This window comes from Botrytis fragariae, assembly GCF_013461495.1.
Source record: "Botrytis fragariae strain BVB16 chromosome Unknown tig00000045, whole genome shotgun sequence".
In the NCBI taxonomy this organism is placed as follows: domain Eukaryota; kingdom Fungi; phylum Ascomycota; class Leotiomycetes; order Helotiales; family Sclerotiniaceae; genus Botrytis; species Botrytis fragariae.
In genome coordinates, this window is record NW_023500991.1 from 2,723,259 (window position 1) to 2,746,740 (window position 23,482).

The 23,482-nt window shown below is 42.3% G+C and overlaps 8 protein-coding genes across 8 annotated transcripts; 3 read left to right on the forward strand and 5 right to left on the reverse strand.

Annotated features, from left to right (window-relative positions):
• Nucleotides 1-799: 799 nt before the first annotated feature.
• On the forward strand, nt 800-2,959 carry Bfra_004004 (putative fad binding domain protein; the record flags this gene model as incomplete). Its single annotated transcript, XM_037334410.1, is given in 8 exon segments — nt 800-937; nt 1,032-1,304; nt 1,322-1,415; nt 1,449-1,534; nt 1,586-1,739; nt 1,887-2,292; nt 2,387-2,589; nt 2,685-2,959. The coding sequence occupies 8 exon segments, from the start codon at nt 800-802 to the stop codon at nt 2,957-2,959; spliced, it is 1,629 nt and encodes a 542-aa protein (XP_037194497.1).
• A 355-nt stretch (nt 2,960-3,314) lies between these two features.
• Bfra_004005 (putative class ii aldolase adducin domain-containing protein) lies at nt 3,315-4,724 on the reverse strand (the record flags this gene model as incomplete). Its single annotated transcript, XM_037334411.1, has 4 exons — nt 3,315-3,814; nt 3,872-4,010; nt 4,160-4,564; nt 4,719-4,724. 4 exons carry the CDS (start codon nt 4,722-4,724, stop codon nt 3,315-3,317), a joined length of 1,050 nt encoding a protein of 349 aa, XP_037194498.1.
• Nucleotides 4,725-5,832: 1,108 nt separating this feature from the next.
• Nucleotides 5,833-7,386, forward strand: Bfra_004006 (putative domain-containing protein 5 protein; the record flags this gene model as incomplete). The annotated part of the gene is made up of 1 exon (XM_037334412.1): nt 5,833-7,386. One exon carries the CDS (start codon nt 5,833-5,835, stop codon nt 7,384-7,386), a length of 1,554 nt encoding a protein of 517 aa, XP_037194499.1.
• An 894-nt stretch (nt 7,387-8,280) lies between these two features.
• Bfra_004007 (putative pth11-like integral membrane protein) lies at nt 8,281-9,975 on the reverse strand (the record flags this gene model as incomplete). The annotated part of the gene is made up of 2 exons (XM_037334413.1): nt 8,281-9,529; nt 9,647-9,975. The coding sequence occupies 2 exons, from the start codon at nt 9,973-9,975 to the stop codon at nt 8,281-8,283; spliced, it is 1,578 nt and encodes a 525-aa protein (XP_037194500.1).
• A 3,431-nt stretch (nt 9,976-13,406) lies between these two features.
• Nucleotides 13,407-14,363, reverse strand: Bfra_004008 (putative acetamidase formamidase protein; the record flags this gene model as incomplete). The annotated part of the gene is made up of 1 exon (XM_037334414.1): nt 13,407-14,363. The coding sequence occupies one exon, from the start codon at nt 14,361-14,363 to the stop codon at nt 13,407-13,409; it is 957 nt and encodes a 318-aa protein (XP_037194501.1).
• An 871-nt stretch (nt 14,364-15,234) lies between these two features.
• On the forward strand, nt 15,235-19,158 carry Bfra_004009 (putative small nuclear ribonucleoprotein; the record flags this gene model as incomplete). The annotated part of the gene is made up of 3 exons (XM_037334415.1): nt 15,235-15,399; nt 15,449-18,381; nt 18,438-19,158. 3 exons carry the CDS (start codon nt 15,235-15,237, stop codon nt 19,156-19,158), a joined length of 3,819 nt encoding a protein of 1,272 aa, XP_037194502.1.
• A 511-nt stretch (nt 19,159-19,669) lies between these two features.
• Bfra_004010 (uncharacterized protein) lies at nt 19,670-20,901 on the reverse strand (the record flags this gene model as incomplete). The annotated part of the gene is made up of 2 exons (XM_037334416.1): nt 19,670-19,894; nt 20,005-20,901. 2 exons carry the CDS (start codon nt 20,899-20,901, stop codon nt 19,670-19,672), a joined length of 1,122 nt encoding a protein of 373 aa, XP_037194503.1.
• Nucleotides 20,902-22,437: 1,536 nt separating this feature from the next.
• On the reverse strand, nt 22,438-23,030 carry Bfra_004011 (putative ubiquitin-conjugating enzyme e2 protein; the record flags this gene model as incomplete). Its single annotated transcript, XM_037334417.1, has 2 exons — nt 22,438-22,814; nt 22,877-23,030. The coding sequence occupies 2 exons, from the start codon at nt 23,028-23,030 to the stop codon at nt 22,438-22,440; spliced, it is 531 nt and encodes a 176-aa protein (XP_037194504.1).
• Between the last annotated feature and the right edge of the window lie 452 nt (nt 23,031-23,482).

Below are 23,482 nucleotides of genomic sequence, written 5' to 3' on the forward strand. Positions count from 1 at the left end.
AAAGAAGAGACAATAAAGGGTCTTGTCAAACCTGTCAAGCCCCTCATCTCACTCCATACCATGCCATAGACAACCTTAGCATCCACAAAATTTCCATGAGATCATCAATCCCTTCGCCATTCTTGGAATCCTTCGAGTTCCTTGGATTTGTTAGCTCTTATCTTATCCAAAACCCCTCACTGAACATTTTTTCAGTTCAACACGACTTCAGCGGATCAGGATCATTAATTGTATTGAAGTCAAGATATCAAACCATAAAATGAAGATATATTGATATCTGGGATACAAATGTGGAGGAATGTTGTCGTTGGGGAAGTGCATTGTGGTGAAAATGTCGTAAAAATCTGGGGTTGACCGTTGAACCTCAGACCCTTGATATCCATCGTCATAACTACCTAGGGTGGCTCGGTGGGTGGTATAACGGTGGAGAATCCGAATGCACTTTCGTACAAACTCACAGATTCACCGACTCATGAAACGGGCTCTTATACGTGTTTACTGACAATGTGTTCATTTGATCCATTCAGCTGCAATTATCAGCACAACATTATCAATCATAGTAAGTCGGTCAATTTGACCTGCAGTGAATGCAAGTAGCCGATTACAAAATACAACAGTTGGTCAGATCTTATGTCTATCATCTCCGAGTGGAGATAACCCCCGGGAGATACTGTAACAGAAATACTGTAACGAAAATTAATGTTGTATAAAAGGTTTTGCAAGATCTCCTGATGTGAAAATGAGGTAGAAATTTTCACAATCAAACACCATCATCAACGTCTATTGCGAGGCGAGAATGATGTTTTCCCCTTTACTATGTTTGTTGTTAAGCTATGCCTTTACCTTCGTTATTGCGTCTTCGCCTGATTTGAGTGAACAACTGCCACTTATGTCTGGAGATGGAGATTCTCTCGAGGACGATAGCTGCCACCAAACGGTAATACAATGAATCCTTACATCGTCCAAATCTATAATATCCCCTTAACTAACACGGAACTCGGTAGTGTATAGCTCTCCAACACACCATCCAGGAAACCTACTATGGATCCATCCCCCCCGATTTCACTTCCACCTACTACTCATTTCAACAAGCATCCGTTACGCCAGCTTGTATAATACGGCCTCATTATCCTTCTGAAGTATCATCCGCCATGAAAATTATCCGAGAATCTGACTGTCATTTCGCCATCAAAAGTGGAGGACATAATATGAATCAAGGATTTTCTAATGTGGAGGGCGGTATTACCATTGATTTGGTGAGAATGAAGAATATTGAAATTTCGGAGGATGAGGAAATTGTAAAGGTAGGAGCGGGATGCAGATGGGGGAGGTTTATGAGGTTGTAGAACCGAGGGGATTGATGGTCGTTGGGGGAAGGGATTCGACGGTGGGAGTAGGAGGATTCCTTTTGGGTGGTAAGTGAAGTGGAGATAAACTCGATGTTAAAGATGAGATGCTAAGTGTTTCTGAAGGTGGGATATCGTTTCTATCTCAAAGATATGGATGGGGTTCTGACAATGTTCGAAATTTCGAGGTTTGCTTATTTCACTACATCATGATAAATACCAGACTAACATGCCTTTAGATTGTCTTTTCCAATGGAACGTTAGCAAATGTGAACGCTCATGATAACCCAGATTTGTACTGGGCGTTACGAGGAGGGGGAAATAATTTTGGTATCGTCACGAGATTTGATCTGCAGACTTATCCGCAGGGTCCCGCATGGGGAGGTCAAAATTGTGAGTACAAACGTGCTTTTTGATATCACTCTATGTCTTTTGATATCAATTTTCTTTTTCTCTTGTCCTTGCTCTCTTTGCTACAATGTCATCCCTTGATACTTCTATGTCTTCCCAGAATCTCACCATATCACTAACACCAAACAGATTACCTCTTCTCCGACATTTCAGCCCAACGCAATACTCTCTCTATTTCTCCCCGGCCCTTCCTTCCTCTCTCTCTACGCTCCCTTACCATCCCCCTCACCAACATAATCCTCAAAACTGCCTGTCTCCTCTCCTATTGCACATCTACCACCACCTTCCTAAACGCCATCCAAGACCTCGTCACGAACCAAACCTCCGACACCTCAAGCCAGTTCTACGGTTCCATCGGTTACCTTGCCCAATACGATTTATTCGCCGGACTTACTTGTCTAACGAATTCAGATGGTGTGGCTAATCCTTCGGCATTCGAAGGGGTAAGAAAATTGGGGGCTTACAGCACGAATCGGAATGCTAGTATGGGAGAGCTGGCGAAGGAGTTGACGAGTATGGATGTTTGGGGTGATCGGTGAGTTAACTTTTCTATTGTGATACTTCTCAGAATACAAAAATAGGCGATCGTATCGAAGCTCTTGTTCATCCTAACTTACTATCAACGCTAGAATTATCTGGGCAACCATGACTCTCTACCCTCATCCAGAGCTCTTCCAGAAAATCCTCAATCTCTTCCTCGAGCAAATAGAAACTATAAAACATGTCCCTGGTTTTCTCCCGAGTTTTGTCTTGCAACCGCTAGTTCCTTCTGTTCATTCGGATAGAAGTCAGAGTCCAAATGGATTATCTGGAAATGATGGGACGCTTATTGGTTCGTTTCTTCCTTTTTGCCCTCCTTCGCAATAAAAATTAGTTGGCGGCTATTTTACTTTATCCCTTCTCCAACCAACTAACCTCCCCACGCAGTCTTCAACATAAATATATGGTGGTCGACCCAGGCCTCTGACTCCTACACGCCTCTAATGCAACAGTCCACCCACAAACTCATCTCCAAACTCACCCTGTTCGCTAAAGAATTGGGTATCCTCCATAAATATATTTATCCCAACTACGCGGATGCAAGCCAGGATGTATTCGCAGGATATGGAGAGGAAAATCTATCACGGTTGAGACAAGTACAGGAGGCTTATGATCCGGACGGCACTTGGCGGAGATTGCAGACTGGTGGGTTTAAGATTTGAAAGTTGGGATTTGAGATTTGCTCAAGATAATTTGAGGTTTCAGGGGGTGAAAGAAGCATAGATGGTGCATAGATAAGTGGCTACAGAAATAGGATGTAGAATTTTGAATACACATTTTGAAAGATTTTAATACTCCTTTCAAAATGACGCTCCGCTGGCCCTCTGGGAGCCATTGCCATGGAGGCAAACTAATATCGGATTAAACCCTCCTCCGAGCAAAGCGAGCAATGGGGGTTTAGGGGCTCGCCCCCATGAGAAGAACATTCAGCGAAAGCAATAACACTATTCCAGGTCCAAAAAAGTATGCACAAGTAAAACAGAATAGGTATCCACAACCCCCTCTATTACACCTACACTACCACTTGTAATCCGTGCCACTCTCATGCTCCATCATATCAAAAGCAGGCTTTGCACTAAAATGACCCGCCATCTCGGTCCCCACGGTCTTATAGGTATACGCCGCGTCATCCTCTTGGATTTTAATCGTTTCTCCTCCCCTTCCCCCTGCTGCCGCATCAGCTAGTAATTGCGCATGACAGCATTTTTCCAAGCTCATGAACCAGAAGACTGCACTTTCGATTGTTTCTCCACAAGTGAGTAACCCATGGTTTTGCAGTAATGCAGCTTTTTTATTGCCGAGAGCGGAGGCGATAGCGTGGCCTTCTTCGGATGCGAGGACAATGCCGCGGAAAGATGAGTAGAGTGCGAGATCGTTGTGGAAAGAACAGGCGTCTTGGGTGATGGTTTCGAGGGGACGGCCGAGGGAACAGAAGGCCCGGCCGTAGATGGAGTGGGAGTGGGCTACTGCGTTAATTTCGGGGCGCGCCGTGTGCACGGCGTGGTGGATCATGTAGGCTTGGGGAGGGGATGTTAGTGTGGATTTTTGATAAGAGAAGGGGGAGGGAAATGTACCGGCCGTATTTAATAATCGACATGGACCGCCGTCAACTACGTCTCCGTCTTTGTTGACGAGAATTAAATCGGATGCTCGGAGAAGTGGCCATGCTACTCCAAATGGATTGACCCAGAAACTAGTTGGTTCAACGGGATCCTATTCTTATTAGTATTCTGTACTCAATATTCTCATCATTCCCATATCCAATTCCTATCTACAACTTCCAATTGAAAATCAATTGCGCTCATCCGCAAACGTCAACATCCATCCGTACCCCCCAAAAGAGAAAAGAACTCCTCACTCACCCTCAAAGTAATATGCCCCGCAACTCCCTCATCATACCCCAACTTGGCAAAAATCCTAAAAGCCAACGCCAATCTCCCTTTTTGGTATTCTCTCTCTGCATATTTATCTTCAAGTGGTGTTCGTAGTGGCAATTTCATACGTTTGGTACGAGCCTGGGCTTGCTCTCTTGAGAGGCCAGGCTCATGAGTTTGGGTTGAGAGGGTAGAGTCAGAGGTTGTGGGAATGGCGGCGCCGGTATTGAGGGGCTCGGATGGGGTTGTTGCTGAAGGGGGGTCATTTTGAAATTCAGATTGTGAGTGTATTGCTGAATATCGAATGGAGAGTAAAGAATGAGAGCTAGAACCAGAGAATGTTATGTTATAAGTGAGCAGAAGTGGCAATTGTAATAGAGGGGAGTCCGGAGCCTCTTTATAAATAGGTGTTGGGTGGCTTATAATAAGTGTACAACCACACGCCCTATTTTATACAATGTCCGAGCCTATGAGGATCCTGCGGAAGTGCCGGCTATGCTAATTGACGCCAGCTGGTTGGTTGAGGTCTGATCTCTTTCAGACTTACGTGCATTTTTGAAGATGACCGTGTACAATACAGGAAGGAAATGAGGGGTATTTGTGGGGTGATAAGCTTATTTACTTGGGTAGGCACCGGTATCTTATCTTGTTGAGCTTCGTAGGCCGCTCGGTAGCGAATTATATCAGGGGATTTGCAGTCGATACTCGGGTAACTATCATCCCTTCAGTAACATGTTCCAGATAACGTAGCTCATTTGATGCCTCTGTTTTTCCCGATAATGGATAGCATGTTTCATAAATAGATATGTCTAGTCAAATAAATCGGGTGCAATTTTCAAGACCTTGGGAGTCGTCGCGTCAAAGCTATTGAGTTATCCTTTCGCTTACACTTGAGGCCGTAGTACAACCTCCGAGGTATCAAGGTGTGCCCGGAAGATTTCCGCGATTACTCATCACCTCGGACGTATCTCACGTGAACAGGCGATTTCTTGTCATTTTTTGAGAAATTACCGACGCGGTGAGCTTCTACATTGAACCTAACTGATGAAATATTTGAAGAACTAAAAGGTATTCTCGTTCTCTAGACTTTCCAAAGGTGCGAATGGGATCTTTTTCTCTTTCAATTTTCCTTTTCAAGTCTTCATAGTGACTTCAAATTCGGTAGTCGTGCTGTTGCCATTCAACTCGAAGTCTTCTCCCCTTGGTCACATTTCATCATAATTCACGCCATTTTTTTCTATCTATTCCACTGTGGGTATACCATTCCTCTTTCCATCATGATGTTCTTGTATCGGCTTTCTAAGCCTTGCCTTTTCCCAAACGAACTGTCATATCAGAATGCAAAGTTAATTCCGACCCAGAAGACATAGGTGTATGGAAAGTCGAAGTTACACATAATAAAGCACACTTCAAGATCGGAGTGATCTGAATTGATCAATTTCTGACCAACAACGTTATAGGTGAAGTCTGGAGTGACGTATCTATTACCGTTCACAGGACCTCCTCGAACCGCTAAAATTATTGGCGAGAAGGAGACAAGCAAGCGGGAGCTTAGTAGCCTGCTAATTGCTAACTTTCTACCCACCAAAAGATTTAGAGATAAAAACAACAATCATCCATCAAAAGATTTTTGTGGTGGAACAGTGATGGATATAGACAACATGCAGGTTTCCAATAAACAAATTTTAATTGATTTGTGTCTTCAAACCTTCTGTTCATCATCTCGAACAAACAGCTCATCAATCATTGGAGAATCATCAGGATCATCAGATAATACATCAAAACTTCTTGCGTCTTGTGGTCAATCTATTAGAAAATTACTCGCTCATCTGAGTAGCTGTATCCGTACTCAAACAGGTAATCAGGAATTGACTCTCCAAAGGCTCGATGATTTACTCGCTCTAGCTAAGGAGAAATTCTATGCATTTCCTTTTAAAGATGTACCAGAATGTTGGAGGGCATTATTTCTCGAGGCAAGTTTGCTGAAGTTCTCTGCTCTTGCCTCTAGAAAATCCTTATCTCTGGATGAGAAGAAGAATGAAGATTCAAATCTGGATGTCATAGATGATGGAGTAATAGACCAAATGGTTGAGACGATGGATATGGCATTGATCATGGTCGGAGCTCCAGCATCGGAAAAAATGCGATTAGCAATTGATTTTGCGATGGGTCTCTTACAAAAGATTCATGAAGAAATGATAGATGATGATAGATCTACACAATCACCCACGAAACGTCAGAAAATTTCGTGCAGTGATTCACGCTCAAGATTTGAATTTTCATATCAAGACCGCTTTCCATCAATTTCAATCACGTCACCTTCTCTGTTGAACCCCATCGCTCGAGTAACTTCCGACGAAATCAACATCAATAACGATGACGGAAACATGGACAAATTCGTAAAACATATGCACCAACCCCAAGATCGCACACTAGGAGCCGAACCTCTCATTATAATTGGATCAATCGATCCATGGCCGGCACGCAATCAAAAACCATGGTCTAGTCCCTCATACTTACTATCTAAAACCATTGGCGGTCGACGCTTAGTCCCCATAGAAATAGGTAGAAGTTATGTTGATTCCGGATGGGGCCAAAAAATTGTCACCTTCAAAGATTTCATGACCGAATACATGTTATCCCCTGCCAAAGAAGGAGAAGCAAAAGAAACAGGCTATCTAGCACAACACAACTTATTCTCCCAAATCCCATCTCTACGAAACGACATAACCATCCCGGATTACTGTTATGTTTATCCACCACAACCTCATTCATCGTGTTCTCCCGCGCTGAAAGAAAAATATACACAAATGGAAGAATTGGAAGAGCCGCTCATAAACGCATGGTTTGGACCAGCTGGTACAATTAGTCCGCTGCATACGGATCCGTATCATAATATCCTAGCACAGGTCGTCGGGAAGAAATATTTGCGTCTTTATCCACCTAGAGAAACTCCAAAATTATACGCGAGAGGTATAGAAGATGGGGGAATAGACATGAGTAATACGAGTGAGGTGGATATTGGAGTCTTGGAGGGATGGGATGGTACTGTCGAAGAGCAAGAGGCAGAGAGGAAGAAATTCCCAGAAGCGGACAGTGCGAAATATTGGGATTGCGTGTTGGAAGAAGGAGAAGTGTTGTATATTCCGGTTGGGTGGTGGCATTATGTGAGAGGATTGAGTGCGAGCTTTAGTGTGAGTTTTTGGTGGAATTGATGCGTGTGGCATTTGGGTATGGCTTGGTATGATGATGAGTTCGTAAATCTACTTCAAGGTAGCAGTGACAGTTTCCGCAAGTTCATAAAAGTCTGCATAATAAAACTCTGCACTTGTAGAACATTAAGCAGTATGATATGCTCATTCGATCACGAAGGGATCAACTATCTTGACCCATCCCCTCTCCTCAAGATGGATGGATTTGAAGTCATTATTATTATTCATCTACTCTGTTCACTATCCAGCTCGCATACCGTCTATATATCGTCCCATGATATGATGTAATATGACGTGCCATCCTATCTCTCGAAGATGAAACCAAAAGATGTTCGAACGAATAAGACGCTGGTATGCATATATATGATATTCTCTCACTCAATCCGTTCGCATCCCTGACTCGTTAATTCAAACACCTCTCTCGTCTCTGAATCCATATCGCCATCTCCATCTTTCATCTCGAATCCATCCGCTTTAACAAAAGACCCCCTACGCAAAATCAAAACCAAACACATTGCAACACAACCAGCTGTGGTATAAGTTATACTCCATAACGCCCTACGTCCAATCCAAACCCGTGGATTAAATCACTAATCCGCTCCGTATCCAAATTCAAATCGGATCCAAATCCTAACATGCAGCCCAATTTTCATAATCTCGTAATATTTGCTATGAGTGCTCAACAAAGGGAAGGTTAAAGTAAAGGTAAAGGTAAAAGTAAAACAAAGTGAAAAGAAATATAGAAAGAAGTATTCAGGTATAAATCTTGGAAGGGAGAAAGGCTGAAATAGAAAACAAAGTAGTGGTACAGTAGATATAATACGATATGGAAGAAATGCGGATCATCTCAGTGACAAGTATGTATGTAAATGTGTGGGTAGGTGTGTGAAGCCATGATTACCTTTCTAAAAGCCCCCCAACATCTTGCAAACTCAGATTAGTCTGCTGTCTCCCTAAATGATCGATAGGTGGGGGCACCGAATGTGCATGAGTAAGCGACGGATGACTAGTAGGCCCATTATTTCTCTCCTGCAAAATTGTTTCCAGCTCATATCCCATACTCGCTCTTTGAATTCTCGTTCGGGGTCCCAATAAACCTCCTATGTCTTGCAAAAGGGCCGCGGAACCGCGTCGTGGAGGAGCGGGACTTAAACCGTTTTCGTAAGACCAAGTTGTGGATACTGGACCTTCGCCTGCCGTACTGGATTCGCCTGTGTATTCCGAATCCATTGTTCTTGTTGAACTAATTCTTCTCGGAGATTCTTGATCGAGTAATCCTCCGACGTCGAAAAATGATACGCGACGTGGTGACATCATTGATGTTAAATCTTCAGAAACATGTCTTGAAGGAGCTGGTTTGACGAAATCAATCTCATCACTCGTATCACTTGGAAACCGCCAATCATTCGAACTATTTGATCCAAATCGATGACTCCTTACTGGAATGTTCCCAGCTACAGCCATTGGCGCGGGACGAGGGGGTGAATGAACTTCCCCTCTCAATTCGGGATCTACCCCTAGGCCTAGATCTCGGACGAGATCTTCATCGCTGCCCCATTGTCGAGCTACGGTTCCACGGCGAGAAGTAGTCCGATCGAGTGTGTCAGTTAAGGAACCAAATTTAAATTTGTGTTTCTTAACTCCTCGGTCTCGGACGAAAGATCCTAGGATAAGCGCATTGGCGACAGTTGTTGCGAAGAGAATCTCGACTGATGCTAGCAAGGATCGATATTGTTGAAGACCATGTCTATCGATAATCTGTGGAATTCTGTAAAGTGTTATTCCTGCCGGAATCAGCGAACCTGCAAATAATAACACCAACTGAATTTTCCTCTTAATCCTCATTTTGGAACCAATAATGATAGGAACGGGAAATAAAACGAGGAGAAGATCAGTCAATACATTGACGGTCCCCATAGTAAGGAGTTGTGCATATCCCTGACGACATTTTGCTCCTGGATCTGGTGTGACTTGCCAATAATGATTGATGGGTTGACATTCGGAGATATCTGCTATTATGACTGCGATAAATGTGACAAGGAGGAACCATCGGATGAAGATTAAAGTCCTTTCGTGTGACCTTGTCCAAATATTTATTGTGAGCCTTTTGAAGAATTCACTAATGGTAAGTTTAAGCATCCAGAGTCTAGAGATAGGTAGATAGGTAGGTCAGTCATTGAATCGAGTTTAAATGGGTATGAGAATAAGAAAAGAGGGGAATGAAATAAGCAAGCAAGCTGAAATCAAGTAAAAATAAACCTACGTCGCCGCATAAAAAACTCTGGATACCAAAACCAATCGACTCCCAATCGCTCTTCTCTGCAACGATCTTTCATCAAAATCCACAATCACCGCATTGTTGGTACCCAATAACAAAATAACGTGAACAAGGCCCATGCGACAAAACAATGGGATCAAACAAGCAAAAGCTAACCAATCCTCTTTAAAAAGTTTCTCCGTTCTAATGTATCGTCCGCAAACTCTGAACAATATAATGACGGCCGAAAATAACGTGCACCACCAACAAACAAGAAGTGTAGGTTTATCGTCGTAGAAGCTTCGAGCTGGTGGTGGACTGGAATAAATGGTCATAATGAATGATATATGTCAGAAATCGAGGCACCACCGGAGCAATTGAGTACCACGCCCGTCTACCTCCGTGGAGGGGACGAGCGAGGGTCTATCTTGTTTCGCAGCTTTTGTGTTTTCGAGTGTTGAATTCAATGGGAGATGTGGTTGGATATTCGATTGCATATATTTCCATGGGAATGGGAAATTCTTAAATTCCGTCGCGAATCGTATCGATAATTGTTGCGCATGGACCGTTGCATGACAATAACGAGAGGAATTGGACTCGAAGTCGAGTATTCTATCTCGGAGGTTTTGGAAAATGTAGGACTGTGGGTTATGGTCCCAAGGTATTTTCGCTCTTCCTCTCTTAGTGATCCCTCGTTTCAATGATGTTCTGGAAGCTTTTGAGCAATACAATGTGCAATAATGGCGGAGATGATTCGGAAGGTTTTGGAGATTGATAGTTCAATGTGACAGATGATGTTCGTGTGTAGGTAGGGGTTGAGTTTGTAAGAATTCGAATTGGTTATTTCGTTACTGCTGGTGAGAAGGAAGTGATAAGATTGTCGAAGGTTGAAGTAGCCAAAAGATTTAAAAAGGATTGTTCGCAGAAGTGGATGGTATTGGCGTTAATATGAGTGAGATGACTTGGGTGAGACGGTGAAGGATATGTCAATTAGTATGGGGTTCCTTGAATTTCCCTTCTCATACTCGTCCAGATAGAGATTCGTATCGCACAGGGCTGGGTATTTTTTATGATTGATAGAATCTTCGATTAATACTCCGTAGACTCGGGGGCCACTTCTGAATTTAGATGACTGGTGCTGGTATTGGATGGGAATTTCCCGCAGAGATGTTATCTCTTTTCAGGATAGATATGTGTATATGTTTGAAGCCAAGAAAGTCTATTCTGAGTTTTTTCAATGATAGACTATTTGGATGGAACAAATAGTAGGAAGTCTCGAAATTTAGTCGTTATTCTTGAAGGGCTTGGTGTGCTTGGTGTGCTTCTGGATGATAATTGCTCAATGGGTCATGGTTCTTGTGTCTTGCTTGCAGCTTGCTTTTGATAAACGTGGGGCCATGCGGAATTGAGGAATAGTTAAGGTACAAGTTAGAATTTGGACAGTTTGAGTTTGGAAGGGTTAGAGTGTAGCAATTAATATTATCAGGTAGGACATCTGACACAAACGTATCGAGAAGATTAGGAGAATTAGATGGATAGACTTCTGTGTCAGTAATCATATCTTATTCAGACTCTTGAAACCGTTAGAACTACTCGACTCTCATTCCCATCATGATCATAATCCTTTCAATTGGAACAATCATCATTTAATTCGTCATCATCAAGTGGCGCGGTCAAAAAATATCCAACCCGCAGTTTGGGAACTCATCAGTGTGGGATGAGATGAAGGAGCTTTTGCCTATAGAGTGAATCCACTCGGGTAAGGCACCAAAAAGCTGTTAGGTCCAAGGCATTTTCACTGTCCCGGGGATTTTATTATCATCTATTATCATATCAGTTCAGAATGGGGGTACAAAATAGAATTACAGGGTGAAAAGATAAGAACTCTTTCAGCCACTGACCCACAGGATAGGATTACAATTTGGCGGGTTCATCAAGTCTATGGTCTAAAATCGAAGTGGTTGGTGGGTAGTTGCTGGCTTTCGCTTGATACTTGTATTGATATCGAGGGCATGTTGAAATGAGGCACAGTAAAGTGGTGGTGACATTCTCGATAATGAAGTGATGAATGGACAGTTTTGATAGCAATGTTTGACGCATGGCACCGAGCCTGAAGGAGTATATCGAATCATTTCATATTAATCTCACTGTAAGGCGCCTCGCTAATTACTAAAACTTCCAATCTAGCATTGATAGCAATACAAACTTTGGACTTTTACTACGCAGCCAAGTACTGAATAGTGATGAAGCCTTTGAAGAAAAATGCGGCATGTTATCGTGTCTCCACGACTTCGTATTCTCCAAATGTATCGATGTACGTATCATTCTCGTACCTGAGGTCATCTAGCATGAATGCTGTGATGATCTACATGATCTTCTAGGATGGCTATAATGAAATGTCGGTGAAATTTGACGACTTTAATAGCCGTAACTCTTGAGATCCCTAGACTATTGGATCTAACTCCTCGTACAGTTCTACATTGAGGCTTGAACCAAGAAGTATTTGTTATACAAAACATTACTTATAATTTGTATAAAAGGTGATGCCTAGAGCTGAGACTCATCGTCGTGGTACAAGATCTGGAAGTCCTTGTACATCGAATGGTAAACAATGAAATTGTACACAATATGAGACATTGTCCTCGACTCGGGTTCGTAAAGGTAAGATTGACATCACAACGTTTACGATATGCGGCATAACGATACAATCATACGACATTTTTCCCGCATCTATTCCCCACGTATAAATTTACAAGGGAAATCTATTTACCTATTCTTATACACAGTACGAAAGCCAGAAAAAAGTGGAATGGATATCAAATGAGTTGATGATAAGGAATCCAGTGACAGATAAAAAATTCATGCATGCAAGTGTAGTTCCGAGGATCAGGATTAACTAAGGTTGAGACAGGGGTGGGAAAAGCACTGTTGTACTTTGCAAACTCTTAATGGTTGAGAATAGTTGGACATGACAAGACAGGGGAACCACGCGAGAAGCTATGTCAGTACTCAGGTGGTGCGGAGGTGGCCTTGGCAAGTTGGGGAGGGGAGCTACTTTGTGAATTAGTAAGGACCCGAGAAATTTAAATGGTATCGATATCTCGATGGACTCGGAGACATGAAGGTATTCGCAACGCATATAATTAGTGTAGGGGGAGGTTACTCACAGAAGCAAGACGGGATATTAGTATTAGAACGGTGAAAGAACCTAGGTATACAAATAAAAAACTACCCAAGAGCACAGAAAGTACATACAAGGTGCATGCATAATGCATATTTCCACTTTTCTCTAACCACATACCCGAAGAGGCCGTTTTTGAGATTTGAAAGTTTACATCATTCTATCCAGAATATTTGATTGGTAAATCAAACCTTGATATATATCTAGATGTATCATTCATCTGGGCAACATCAACCCTGGGCATCCATGATAGTGTAGAAAAACATGTGAAAGAATGAACTTGATAGCTAAATGTCACCTACCCCGAATCTAAGCGTTTCTGTTATCAATCTAAGAGAACTCGACAATTAACCCGATGAGAGATGTTTGATTGGTTATCTCGAGTCGCGTGCCATCTCTCTTGAAATGGATTAGTACTTGTACTGTGCGCGGTGTATGTATGAGATATGAAGTCCGAAAATCGTTGAGAGGCGGAAGATTCGGTACGTGGGGAAATGTTAACGAGATAAGCGGCAGTAAATACCTAGTAACTACTCCGTATTGAAATCTTCTCATACTCTGAATATGAAAGGCTCCTTTCCAACTTCAAACATACGAAGCACCAACAAAGATGCTCAAAGGTAAACTACAAGCCACCGCATAATTTGGCATATCAACAATCTCCGCGATCTTCAAATTCGCAGCCACACTGCTAAGCATATATGCTTCTTGGCTATCCAGGCCTTTTTCTGCTACCAACCAAGCTATCAATCCTCTCAATGCCTTCCTACTTGCTTCTCTGAGATCACTATCAATCCCCAGTGCAGCATATTCTCCCTTATCCACTGTGACTGGCTGAGGGGGTATCAAGAAATGAGGACTTTGAACCCAGGGTTTGTCCTTTTCAACTGTCAACCGAATCGTAGCTTTCATAGGTGTCTCAATAGCCGTTCCACAAACTTCTCCATCCCCTTGCGCAGCGTGCCCATCTCCACAACTAAACAAAGCGCCTGGAACTTTGACTGGAAGGTAAAGAACAGATCCTTGAGTAATGTATTTACAATCGATGTTCCCGCCAGTGTCATAAGGAGGAATCGTCGAAAATTCACCCTCCTCTCCACGTGCGACCCCTACTACACCCAAAAAAGGTTTAATGGGTATATGTATTCCTTCTTTGAACACCGCAAATTCTTCTCCCTTTGAAAGATCCCATATCTTGAGAGACGCTTCTGGATATTCGTCGGCTAGAAGACCAAATTCGAATGAGCCGGGTAGACAGGCCGTCCAGCCATAATCAGCTGGTCTGAGGGATAGAAATTCGACTTTTAGAACATCGCCTGGAGAAGCGGAATTGATGTAGACGGGACCAAATGCGGGATCGCCCTTTGAGACATCAAAGTTTTGGACTGCGGTGATGTCTGAGGTGTCGGTGATTTGATTGGAACCGCCATCGAGTAGATCGAATGATATCTCGGAACCAGAATCAACCGTTAAAGCGGGAGTAAGAGATCTATCCCATTTCATGTGGATATGTGTCGTGTTGATATGAAATTTGTGAGCCATGATCAGTGATGTTGGTTGATGATCTCAAGTTTCACGCTCCAGCTTTTTAAGTGAGATGATGCATAAAAACTAAAGATATAACCTACCGTATGTGTGTTCCTCTCCGCAACGACCAGCGATAGGGGTGGGGTAGATGTAGGACGACTGAAGACGACAAACGGCAAAAGACCTCGGTGTAGTAAGTTCTCGTAGGTAACTGCTGCGTAAATGACTAGGGAACCACTACGAGTAGTTCGCCGGCTATGGAGAACGACTTCGTTTCAATCTATATAGAGATCAGATAAGTGAATAAGAATCAGATATGAAAGTTGCATATGTGACAAATGCAGTACATACAGGACTAAATTCAATGAGAATTCAGAAACATATTTTAATTTCCTCGAGATCGAGACATATGTTTTACCACAAGATATTATCGATTTTTGAGAGGTTGTGAGATAATACAAAGACCCATTGATTTAATATTGGATTTCTATTAACGAAAGCCATCGCTACATGATTGATGAGACTTTTCTCCCAATGGTGTTGGCACTGGCGTTGGCGTGAACGCGACCCCACTAAATCTTTTTATTTACAATGTCGTAGTTGAGCAAGGCCATCTCGAAAACATGATGCTTTCCAAACGAATCTTCACAAATATCATAACAAATGATACTGCGGATGATGACTATTGATGAAAAGTAATACTGTGCCTATCTCGGGAAGCTTAATATCATCCTATTAATGATCAATCAAGAAGAAGAAGTATCAGAGTGCACTTCGAAAGGTGGTAAAGATTTACCTCCATCATTCAATACCGACATATTCCAAGATCTAGGAAAACGCACGCTCAACCCAAAGCGGCGCATAGCTTCTCCCTCAGAGACTCATAATGGACGCCGCAGATGATGATAAAGATGTTCGACTCCAGAGGGAGTCGGGAGAGCTCTTGGAAGATTTCGAAAAATCACTACATCCATTCCTCTATAATGTTACTAATAAGGGTCAATTACGAAGAAGAGTTCGCATAAGAGAGACAGATAGGTTGACAGCATTGGTATGTATCCTTCACCTCTCAACATCCCATTTGCTAAAGTTTCACATAGCTAGACAATTTCCAAGAGCTTCCTCAACTTCTCGATCCACACCTTCAGCGATTGGTACCCATACTAGCTGATGCTTTTATTACCTCCATATCGAAACCACCTGTGAAGTCTGAGACCCATGCCCAACTTCTTATGCCTCTGTCCAAAGCGATTTGTCGATTACTCTATACATTTTGTAAGGTTAGGGGGGAGAAAGTTATTGTCCAGTTCCTAAGTACTGAAGTCAGACTACTTGATTTGTTACTTTCTGCTATGGAAAAGGGTACATGGATAGATGATGACGCCTGCGAAAAGTCAACAGAAGAAGTATGGGGCTGGGAGGAACGATATATCACTCTGCTGTGGCTTTCACAGTTAATCATGGCCCCCTTCGCTCTCCACTCCTTATCGGCTAGTCCTCCGCCCAGTGGTGCTGAGTTGTATCTTTCAGATTTTAGATTGCCATCCAACACCCCCGGCGTAGCCTTACGATCTATTGCGTTAGCTGTCAAATATCTTTCATCCTCTGGGAAAGAAAAGGATGCTGCAAAGATCTTACTAGTGAGAGTTGTTCTCCTTAAGGATATGCAAGATCTTGGGCTCCTCAATTCTTCAATAATGTGGGCAATATCTGTGTTGAATTCGATTAACACGAATCGAAATATACATCACATCAATGGCGTTCTGTCTTTTCTTTCTGGGGTTCTCAAATCATCCACGGATACCCCTTATATGGACTCTAGCTTAGAGCCAGTATTTCACGCAGTCTTTAACTTTGTGGAATCCTCAGATCGATCTTGCAAAGAAGTGCAAAGCTCCGCTGTTGCGCGAAAATTTATCGTGAACATTTTCCGTGGTATTGCTTTGCTCAATTTACGCCCATCTTTCACAACCATAGATGATACTTTGAGTGACTCTGTTGATTTTATGTTACAATCGCTATTGGATCCATCAACACCGGTAAGGCTAGCCGCTAGTAAAGCATTGAGCGTCGTTATCTTGAAAGTCGAACCTGAACAGGCCTATGAATTTGTGCTTGCAATTTTCGAAATGTTAGAAGCGCTGCCAACTACCGATGTTTTGAATTGGCACGGTCAAATATTGACACTATCCCATCTGTTATATCGACATGCAGCACCCCCTCAACTGCTTAATAAAGTGATTGTTTCTCTACTCAAAGCTTTATCGTTTGAGGGAAAGTCGACATCAGGTAGCTCTATTGGAACCAATGTACGAGATGCTGCATGCTTTGGAATATGGGCTTTGGCTCGACGTTACTCTACGGCGGAATTACAAGATATTGACATCAAATCCGAAGGGTTTCGTCATGCAGCGAATGTTAGCTCTACTATACAAATTCTAGCAACACATCTCGTTGTTTCCGCATGTCTGGATCCTGCTGGCAACATTCGCCGAGGAGCTTCTGCGGCACTTCAAGAATTGATAGGTCGTCACCCAAATACCATCATTGAAGCACTCGAATTAGTCCAAATTGTTGACTACCATGCTGTTGCTCTTCGATCTAGGGCTATATTAGAGGTCGCGGTTTCAGCCGCTTCACTGGCCTACAAAACTGATGATGAAATATCCTGGCATCACTATGGGGTGGCAATTCTCGAAGCACTCCGAGGCTGGCGTGGAGTTGGTGATGCCGATCTTGTCACAAGACGAAATTGTGCTGAAGCATTCCGTCTTATTAATTTTCCAAGAGATACCAGCAACAATCCTACCACATATAAAAGTTCTTACGAAACTTTGTGTTCATTGGATCAACAGCTCAATGATCTTACTGTTCGCCAGGTTAATGAGCGACATGGGGTACTACTTTTCATAGCTGCTGCAATTCTTGAATGTCCGAATTTTAACGAAAGAGACGATCTTACTGTTGCTTTCCAAGCATATTCAGACCAAATACTCAGGATGCTTACTTCTTACATATCAAATGTTATCACCCCACAAGGTTGGCGACGTCCTGAGTTGATCGCCGAAGCTTTATCTTGTGTAGTTTTTCATTCTTTCCGTGTATTTGGGACATCGGTAATACTTGGAGGTAACCTTGGTTCGCCTTCCGTAAATAAAGATATATCGTCATGGTTACGTAACTCGAAAACGAGAAAGGTCATTATGATTGAATATGAGGAACCTTACGCAGAACATATGGTTAGTGCTTCCGGTCATCAAACAATCTCTGGAATACTGGGCAATGTCATGGGCGTGTTTGACTCCTCCGATGGTCGAAATGATGCCAGCTCCTATGATTCAAACGGCAATATCTTGGCCTTCCAATCACTCGTTAGAAACTTTATTGGACACTTTATCGATACTGGGTCTGAAGATTTGGTGACCTTTCTATCAGCTTGTCATCGTAGATCATTCTTTTGGGGCTCTGGTAGCTATCGGGGTCTCGAGACCGATCGCATCCTAACGCGGATTACTCAAGTCGGAAATACTAAGAGTCCATTGACCTTTTCTATGCTCTTGATTTCATATTCATTATTTAGGAACGATCTGAAGAATAAAGTGTCCGAAATTCCTCGAGATGATCGGATCAACACTATTCCTATTGCAATACATGAGAGCTGGGGTTCCACTGAGAACGTCCCCAGACGGGTTTACGATATCAAGACACGATTAGCGCTACTTCCGCACTTTGCAAAAGAAAGCAAAGCACTCGGTTGTCATATTATTCATTTCTGGGATATCGTTTCTCATGGTCTTGATGACTATCATACGGACCCAGCTCAAGGTGATATTGGTTCTCGAGTCAGGCTAGAAGCGATCAAAGGAGCTGCTGCTATTTTCCTATCCACAGATTTGAGAAAAGATTCTCCTAATATGGAAGTATTCTCGACAATATTTGGAAAGCTTCTACGGCTTTGCACGGAGAAGTTGGATAAAGTTCGAACAGAAGCTAAAAAGGCTCTTTTAGCTATTCTTCCAACGGTTGTGTCTAGGTTTGTTGACTATTTGCCCTATATCCTTTCTTACTTCTAACAAATTTGTAATCCAGCCCCATGGTTTTGTTCTTTGAGCAAAATTCTATTTCTTCTTATGAACATTTCCGGTTTATACTGGACCTGCAAACTACAGATCGCCCATCTACGAACACAACCACGAATGAACTCCAATGGCTTCCTTCGTGGACGGATAAATTACTAGAAGGATTTGTAACTTCAACTCACGCAGGAACAGAAGATCTACGCCGAGTTAGCATCGCTGCTCTGATCGATTTCTGCGAAGAATCCCCAGCGAATAAAGAATTTATTGGAGCTGCACTTGTCAGAAATCTAAAATTCCATCATCGGAAGAATGAGAAGGTGATAGTTGGTACACTAGAGACTATCGCTCTTTTACTAGATATGGGACTTATGTATCAGAATGTCACAGTTGAGTTAGTAGCCCAACCATCTTCATTGATTTGCCCATTTGCTAAAATGTTCTTGGAATCTAGTCAATACCAACTTCTGTGCGCCCAAGTCGCAAAAGAAGCCCTTAGTTCTCGAATCGACAAATGTAAAGCAGCAATTAAATGTTTTGGTCGTCTAGCATTGGTATATCCAGAAGCAATGAATAAGAACTTATTAGGGATGCTTTGCCATAAGTTCCCGGGTATTAGAGATGCGGTGGTAGATGAACTTTGGGATTTGGGGGTTGAGGGAGTGAAAGGGATGGATGTTAAGGAAATTAAGAAGGGTGACGATTTGAGTGAACTTATTGGGAGTGCAGCATAGTTTATGTTGTAAAATATCGTTTTCGAGCTTGAAGTCACTCAATTTCATGATTCAATAAGATTTGTATTTGTCTTGAAGGCTTGAAGCTGTTTTTGGGTTGCTTTGTATATTGGTGACTCTTTCAATTTCTGCACGCTCTTCTAGTGAAGGTCTCAATAAGAAACACTTAAGAGTGGACACACCTGTTAAACTAGAAATGAGATTATTGCTATGGTTAGTATAAAATTATATTAATCTAGTCTATATTGAATTCTAGTATCGTAAAGGACTCATAGGACCCCAATCGACAGTGCCTCTACAGTTTTACGTAATGTAAAACAATCGGGTTGTTATAATACCTTACTGTATGTATGATGTTGATTTAAAGGGAATACTGATGAGGGCCAGTTATCTATAAAGGGGTGGAGCAGATAGTTCTTATTATCATGTAGATGTAGTTGTGTTGTATATATACTCTTCATTATGACTACAATTATAGGACTAATACAATTCTTTGCTTCCTCCAAGCAAGTCACGGGCCTAAGATTGAAGTGTTCATATCCTTTCTTGTTTTTATTCGATATATAAACTCCGATTCGAATTTGAAACCATTCCCGCTGTACTTCTTCTCTTTGCGCTTAGGTTCTTGTGCGTTCTTCTTCGTGGGAATTAGGCCTTCACGTCGAGCTCGAAATTCTACTCGAAAGGGCTCCGATGAGCAATTGGGAGTGTAAACCATACGGGCGCTGGTGGATATCTGGTTAGAAAATTGATATTAGCAAATAACAAATATGCAACGTTAGACTTTCTATAGAATTCCGAACCTCCTAATCAAGCACTGATCATCATTCGCTGACACAATCTCACGTCCTCAATTGATTTCATACACGCTTGCTCAACATTATCTTTCCAACACACAATACCATCAAGCCATATCTCTCCACCTTCAAAAGCAGCATTGCAGGCTTTCAAGATGGCGGTGAGTACAGCCCAATTCTTCTTGTGGTATTCATCGGGATAGTCATTCCACTTCAAGCCCAAATCCAGTATCTGTGTGAGCTTCTCTACTCGACCGTCTGCTCGTCTGATCTTATGAGGAAACGCAATATTGCCAACAGCACTACGCAATGATTTCAGAACCGTGACAAACCCTCTATAACAATCCACAGAATTCAATTCATCGCCCGGCGACATGAAGCCATGTCTATTTGATCGAATTCCATACACAAACCCCCGTGTCCTTAGAGTTTCAAGACGACTGCCGAAAAGATGCAGCTTCACTTGTCTCAAAGCTTTCCATGTACTCGTATACCGACCAAAAGCATCCGAATCATGTTTAGGTGTGTACCATGGCTGCGACCAGGTTTTAAGGTATAGATCGCTCCTCGTGAAGTCAAGGAAAAGCTCCACACTCGTGATGTTATCGACGGTGTCGAGAAAAAACCTCCATCGTGAAAACCTGGAAGCCTCCACGAAGAGCGAACTATCAGTCCACGCGAAGCTTCGGTTTTTCCAAATTACCTGCCCGTATTCGCTACAGATTTGCTTGCAGATACGGAGAACTTGAACTTGAGGTACGGCTTTGGAGCGGGGGATTAGCTTCTTGATTTTGGGATCGATGTAATGCATGTGTTTGTGTCTGCCATCAGTAGTACACATCATGATGCTCCATTCTGGATGCTCGAGGAGAACGTATTCGAATATTTTATCACGGATTTCGGTGGGGAGTTTGAGGAGATGGAGTGGTGGGTTTCGTGAAGACATCTTGTTGGGAGTTGATGATGTAGACGGGAGTGTAGAGAGAATATGTGTTATAGATTCTTCGAACGGTCGAAGTGGTAGGTAAGGATTCAAATTGTATGCGATGACCGAGACGGTGTATGGTGATTGAGACAATATGATAACTGTTCTTCTATTGTATAAACACAAAAAATGCTAGTTTTTTCGAAGTTGTATAATCTGCAGTGGTATGCATTAAGAGGAGCCTGCCAAAGTATTTATAGGTTGTACGGATTCGTTCATGCAGCCCTAAATTAAGCTTTTTTTAGTCTGGTCGAGTGACAACATTCGCTCAATCACATCACCCATTTCGAGGACACCATGTTGGTAGTATACTGCCTACTTTGTGGAATATTCAACGCCAAGATACAACTATTTGAAGCTAGAGCAATTAGATCGTTTCTTGGGTAATTTGATACTCTATGTGATGTGATTGGATCTCTCTGTATCCCAGAATTCAAGAAAACTAGAGGATCCGATAGAACTTGGATTCGACTTGAAGATAGAAACGCTGAATGTGAATGATAATGACGACTTGTCAGATAATTAGGGTACCTTTTCATGAGAGACTAACTAAACAGACCTATGAACTATGAGACTTTACATAACATTAAAGGAGATTGATGAGTTTTTCTGGTTGCGAAGGTGTGGAAATACATCCGAGTCAACCTTGGTCGTGGTTGTCATTGTAGATCTAACGAAGAAGACAGACACTTTAATATGAACCACTGTCAAGTGTCGATCATATAATACTCAGTACTGATCTTCGGCTTCCACTTCTAATTATCCTTTTCCAAGAAAATCCATTCTAGACATAAGACATTGCGATTCGGGCTTCATGGTGGATAATACATCCAATCCACTCCTTGCAACGATAGAGCATCTTGCCCTACAATTATCGGCTACCGAAAATGTTTTGATTCAACATTACTCTTCGAGCAAAGGAGTGAACCTAAGCACTGTTGACACTGGCACCACTACAAATCGATTCTCCTAAGAAATTCTTCTAGTTGACGGTTTGGGACTTGTGCAGGCTTTAAAGTGTGGAATGTTGACTGAAAGGATCCGGGGTTATTTCGTAGCAATTCTTATCAATTGAATTTGAGTCCAAAATATCGAAGATCGCCGAGTCATCAATATCTGGTGTCATGTATGCAGGCATGAACAACAAAATATGCTACACACCAATCGGTAATTCTGACTCAAAGGAGCATGATAAACTTGATTTTTCCTCATTCCCAGTACCAGTGATAAGTTACGGGTATAAATTTCTGAACTTCTCAAAAATATTTGGATATTATACGCTCTGCGTCCCATTGCGCTATGTCTTGTTCTCAAGAAAAGTATGTGGCATGCAACGCCCCAATCAACATCAAACCTCACGCTGTGCTACAATCGTAGATGAAACTCCTGAATAGACAAGTGACTTCCTCCTAGACTTTCAGATGTCAATCTTCCAACAACATTGTTAACTCAAATTGTAACCAATCATCTCCTCAAAAAGGAAGAAAACGTTCCGCATTAGTCCCCCAAGCTCTGTCTGACTAATGCCCTGCATCTCGATTTCCACTCTCTCATCTCTTTGCCCTTGGGATTTGCTTGTGCTTCCCTCCACATCTTTGCCGCGTCCACATTTGCTGGACTACTATCATTTGGATCATTCATAAGACTGACCACGCTTAGTAAGATAGTTTCCGGTGTTTGAATTGGTGTCCATCGTTCGCTTGCGTCCTCGTATCCAAAGTCATCTGTTCCCGATGGATGTAAAATGGATATACAGAGAACACCTGTATCCGCGTAGATATTTGGATGGAATGGAATTGGGTCGCAAAAGGTAAGCGTCGGAGGTGCATGTGGATAGTTTTCGGGAAAAGAGAGAAGACAGCGCCAGTTGCCTCCTAGAAATCATTGTTAGTATGAGATGCGAAAGACTTCAGTGAAGGTGGGTTATAGAGCATACCGCCATAGTATTTACACTCGTCACTCAACATGAGCATAACATCCCACTCAAAAATGTTATCCTTCACAAGTCCACAGCTGATGCCCGGTAAATCCTTTGCTTTTTGTATTTCTTTCAATTGTCTGCCAAGCAGATTTGCTGCTGCGCTTCCCATCTTTCTGACTCTCGAATGTGCCGAGGAATCGTCGGGTTATAAATTTGATTTCAAAGTTGGAGGAGATTGTAGATGAGGAGGTAACTATGGATGTATTGAAAGTTGCAGATGGTGGAAAGGTAACGAGTATATATATGAAAATACTATCTGTGAGTGAATTAGAATCATTGAAAATCAACAAGAAGCCGTCGCACATGTAGGTTCGATTCAACCACCACGAGTTCACTACTACGTACCTTGTGAGGATACAAATCTGAGGAGTCGGAAGGAGGAGCTATTGAGATGGTACCGTGAACAGTTGGGGTCCAAGAAAGATATATATTGCTATGTTATGTCAAATATTTCTGATTTGACCGAGTGGCACGAAGAATTCTCGATATTGTCGACTGGATTGTACTCTGAATTGATGGATGTTTGGATATCCAGGATGTTTTTAGATGTACTGGAGTACA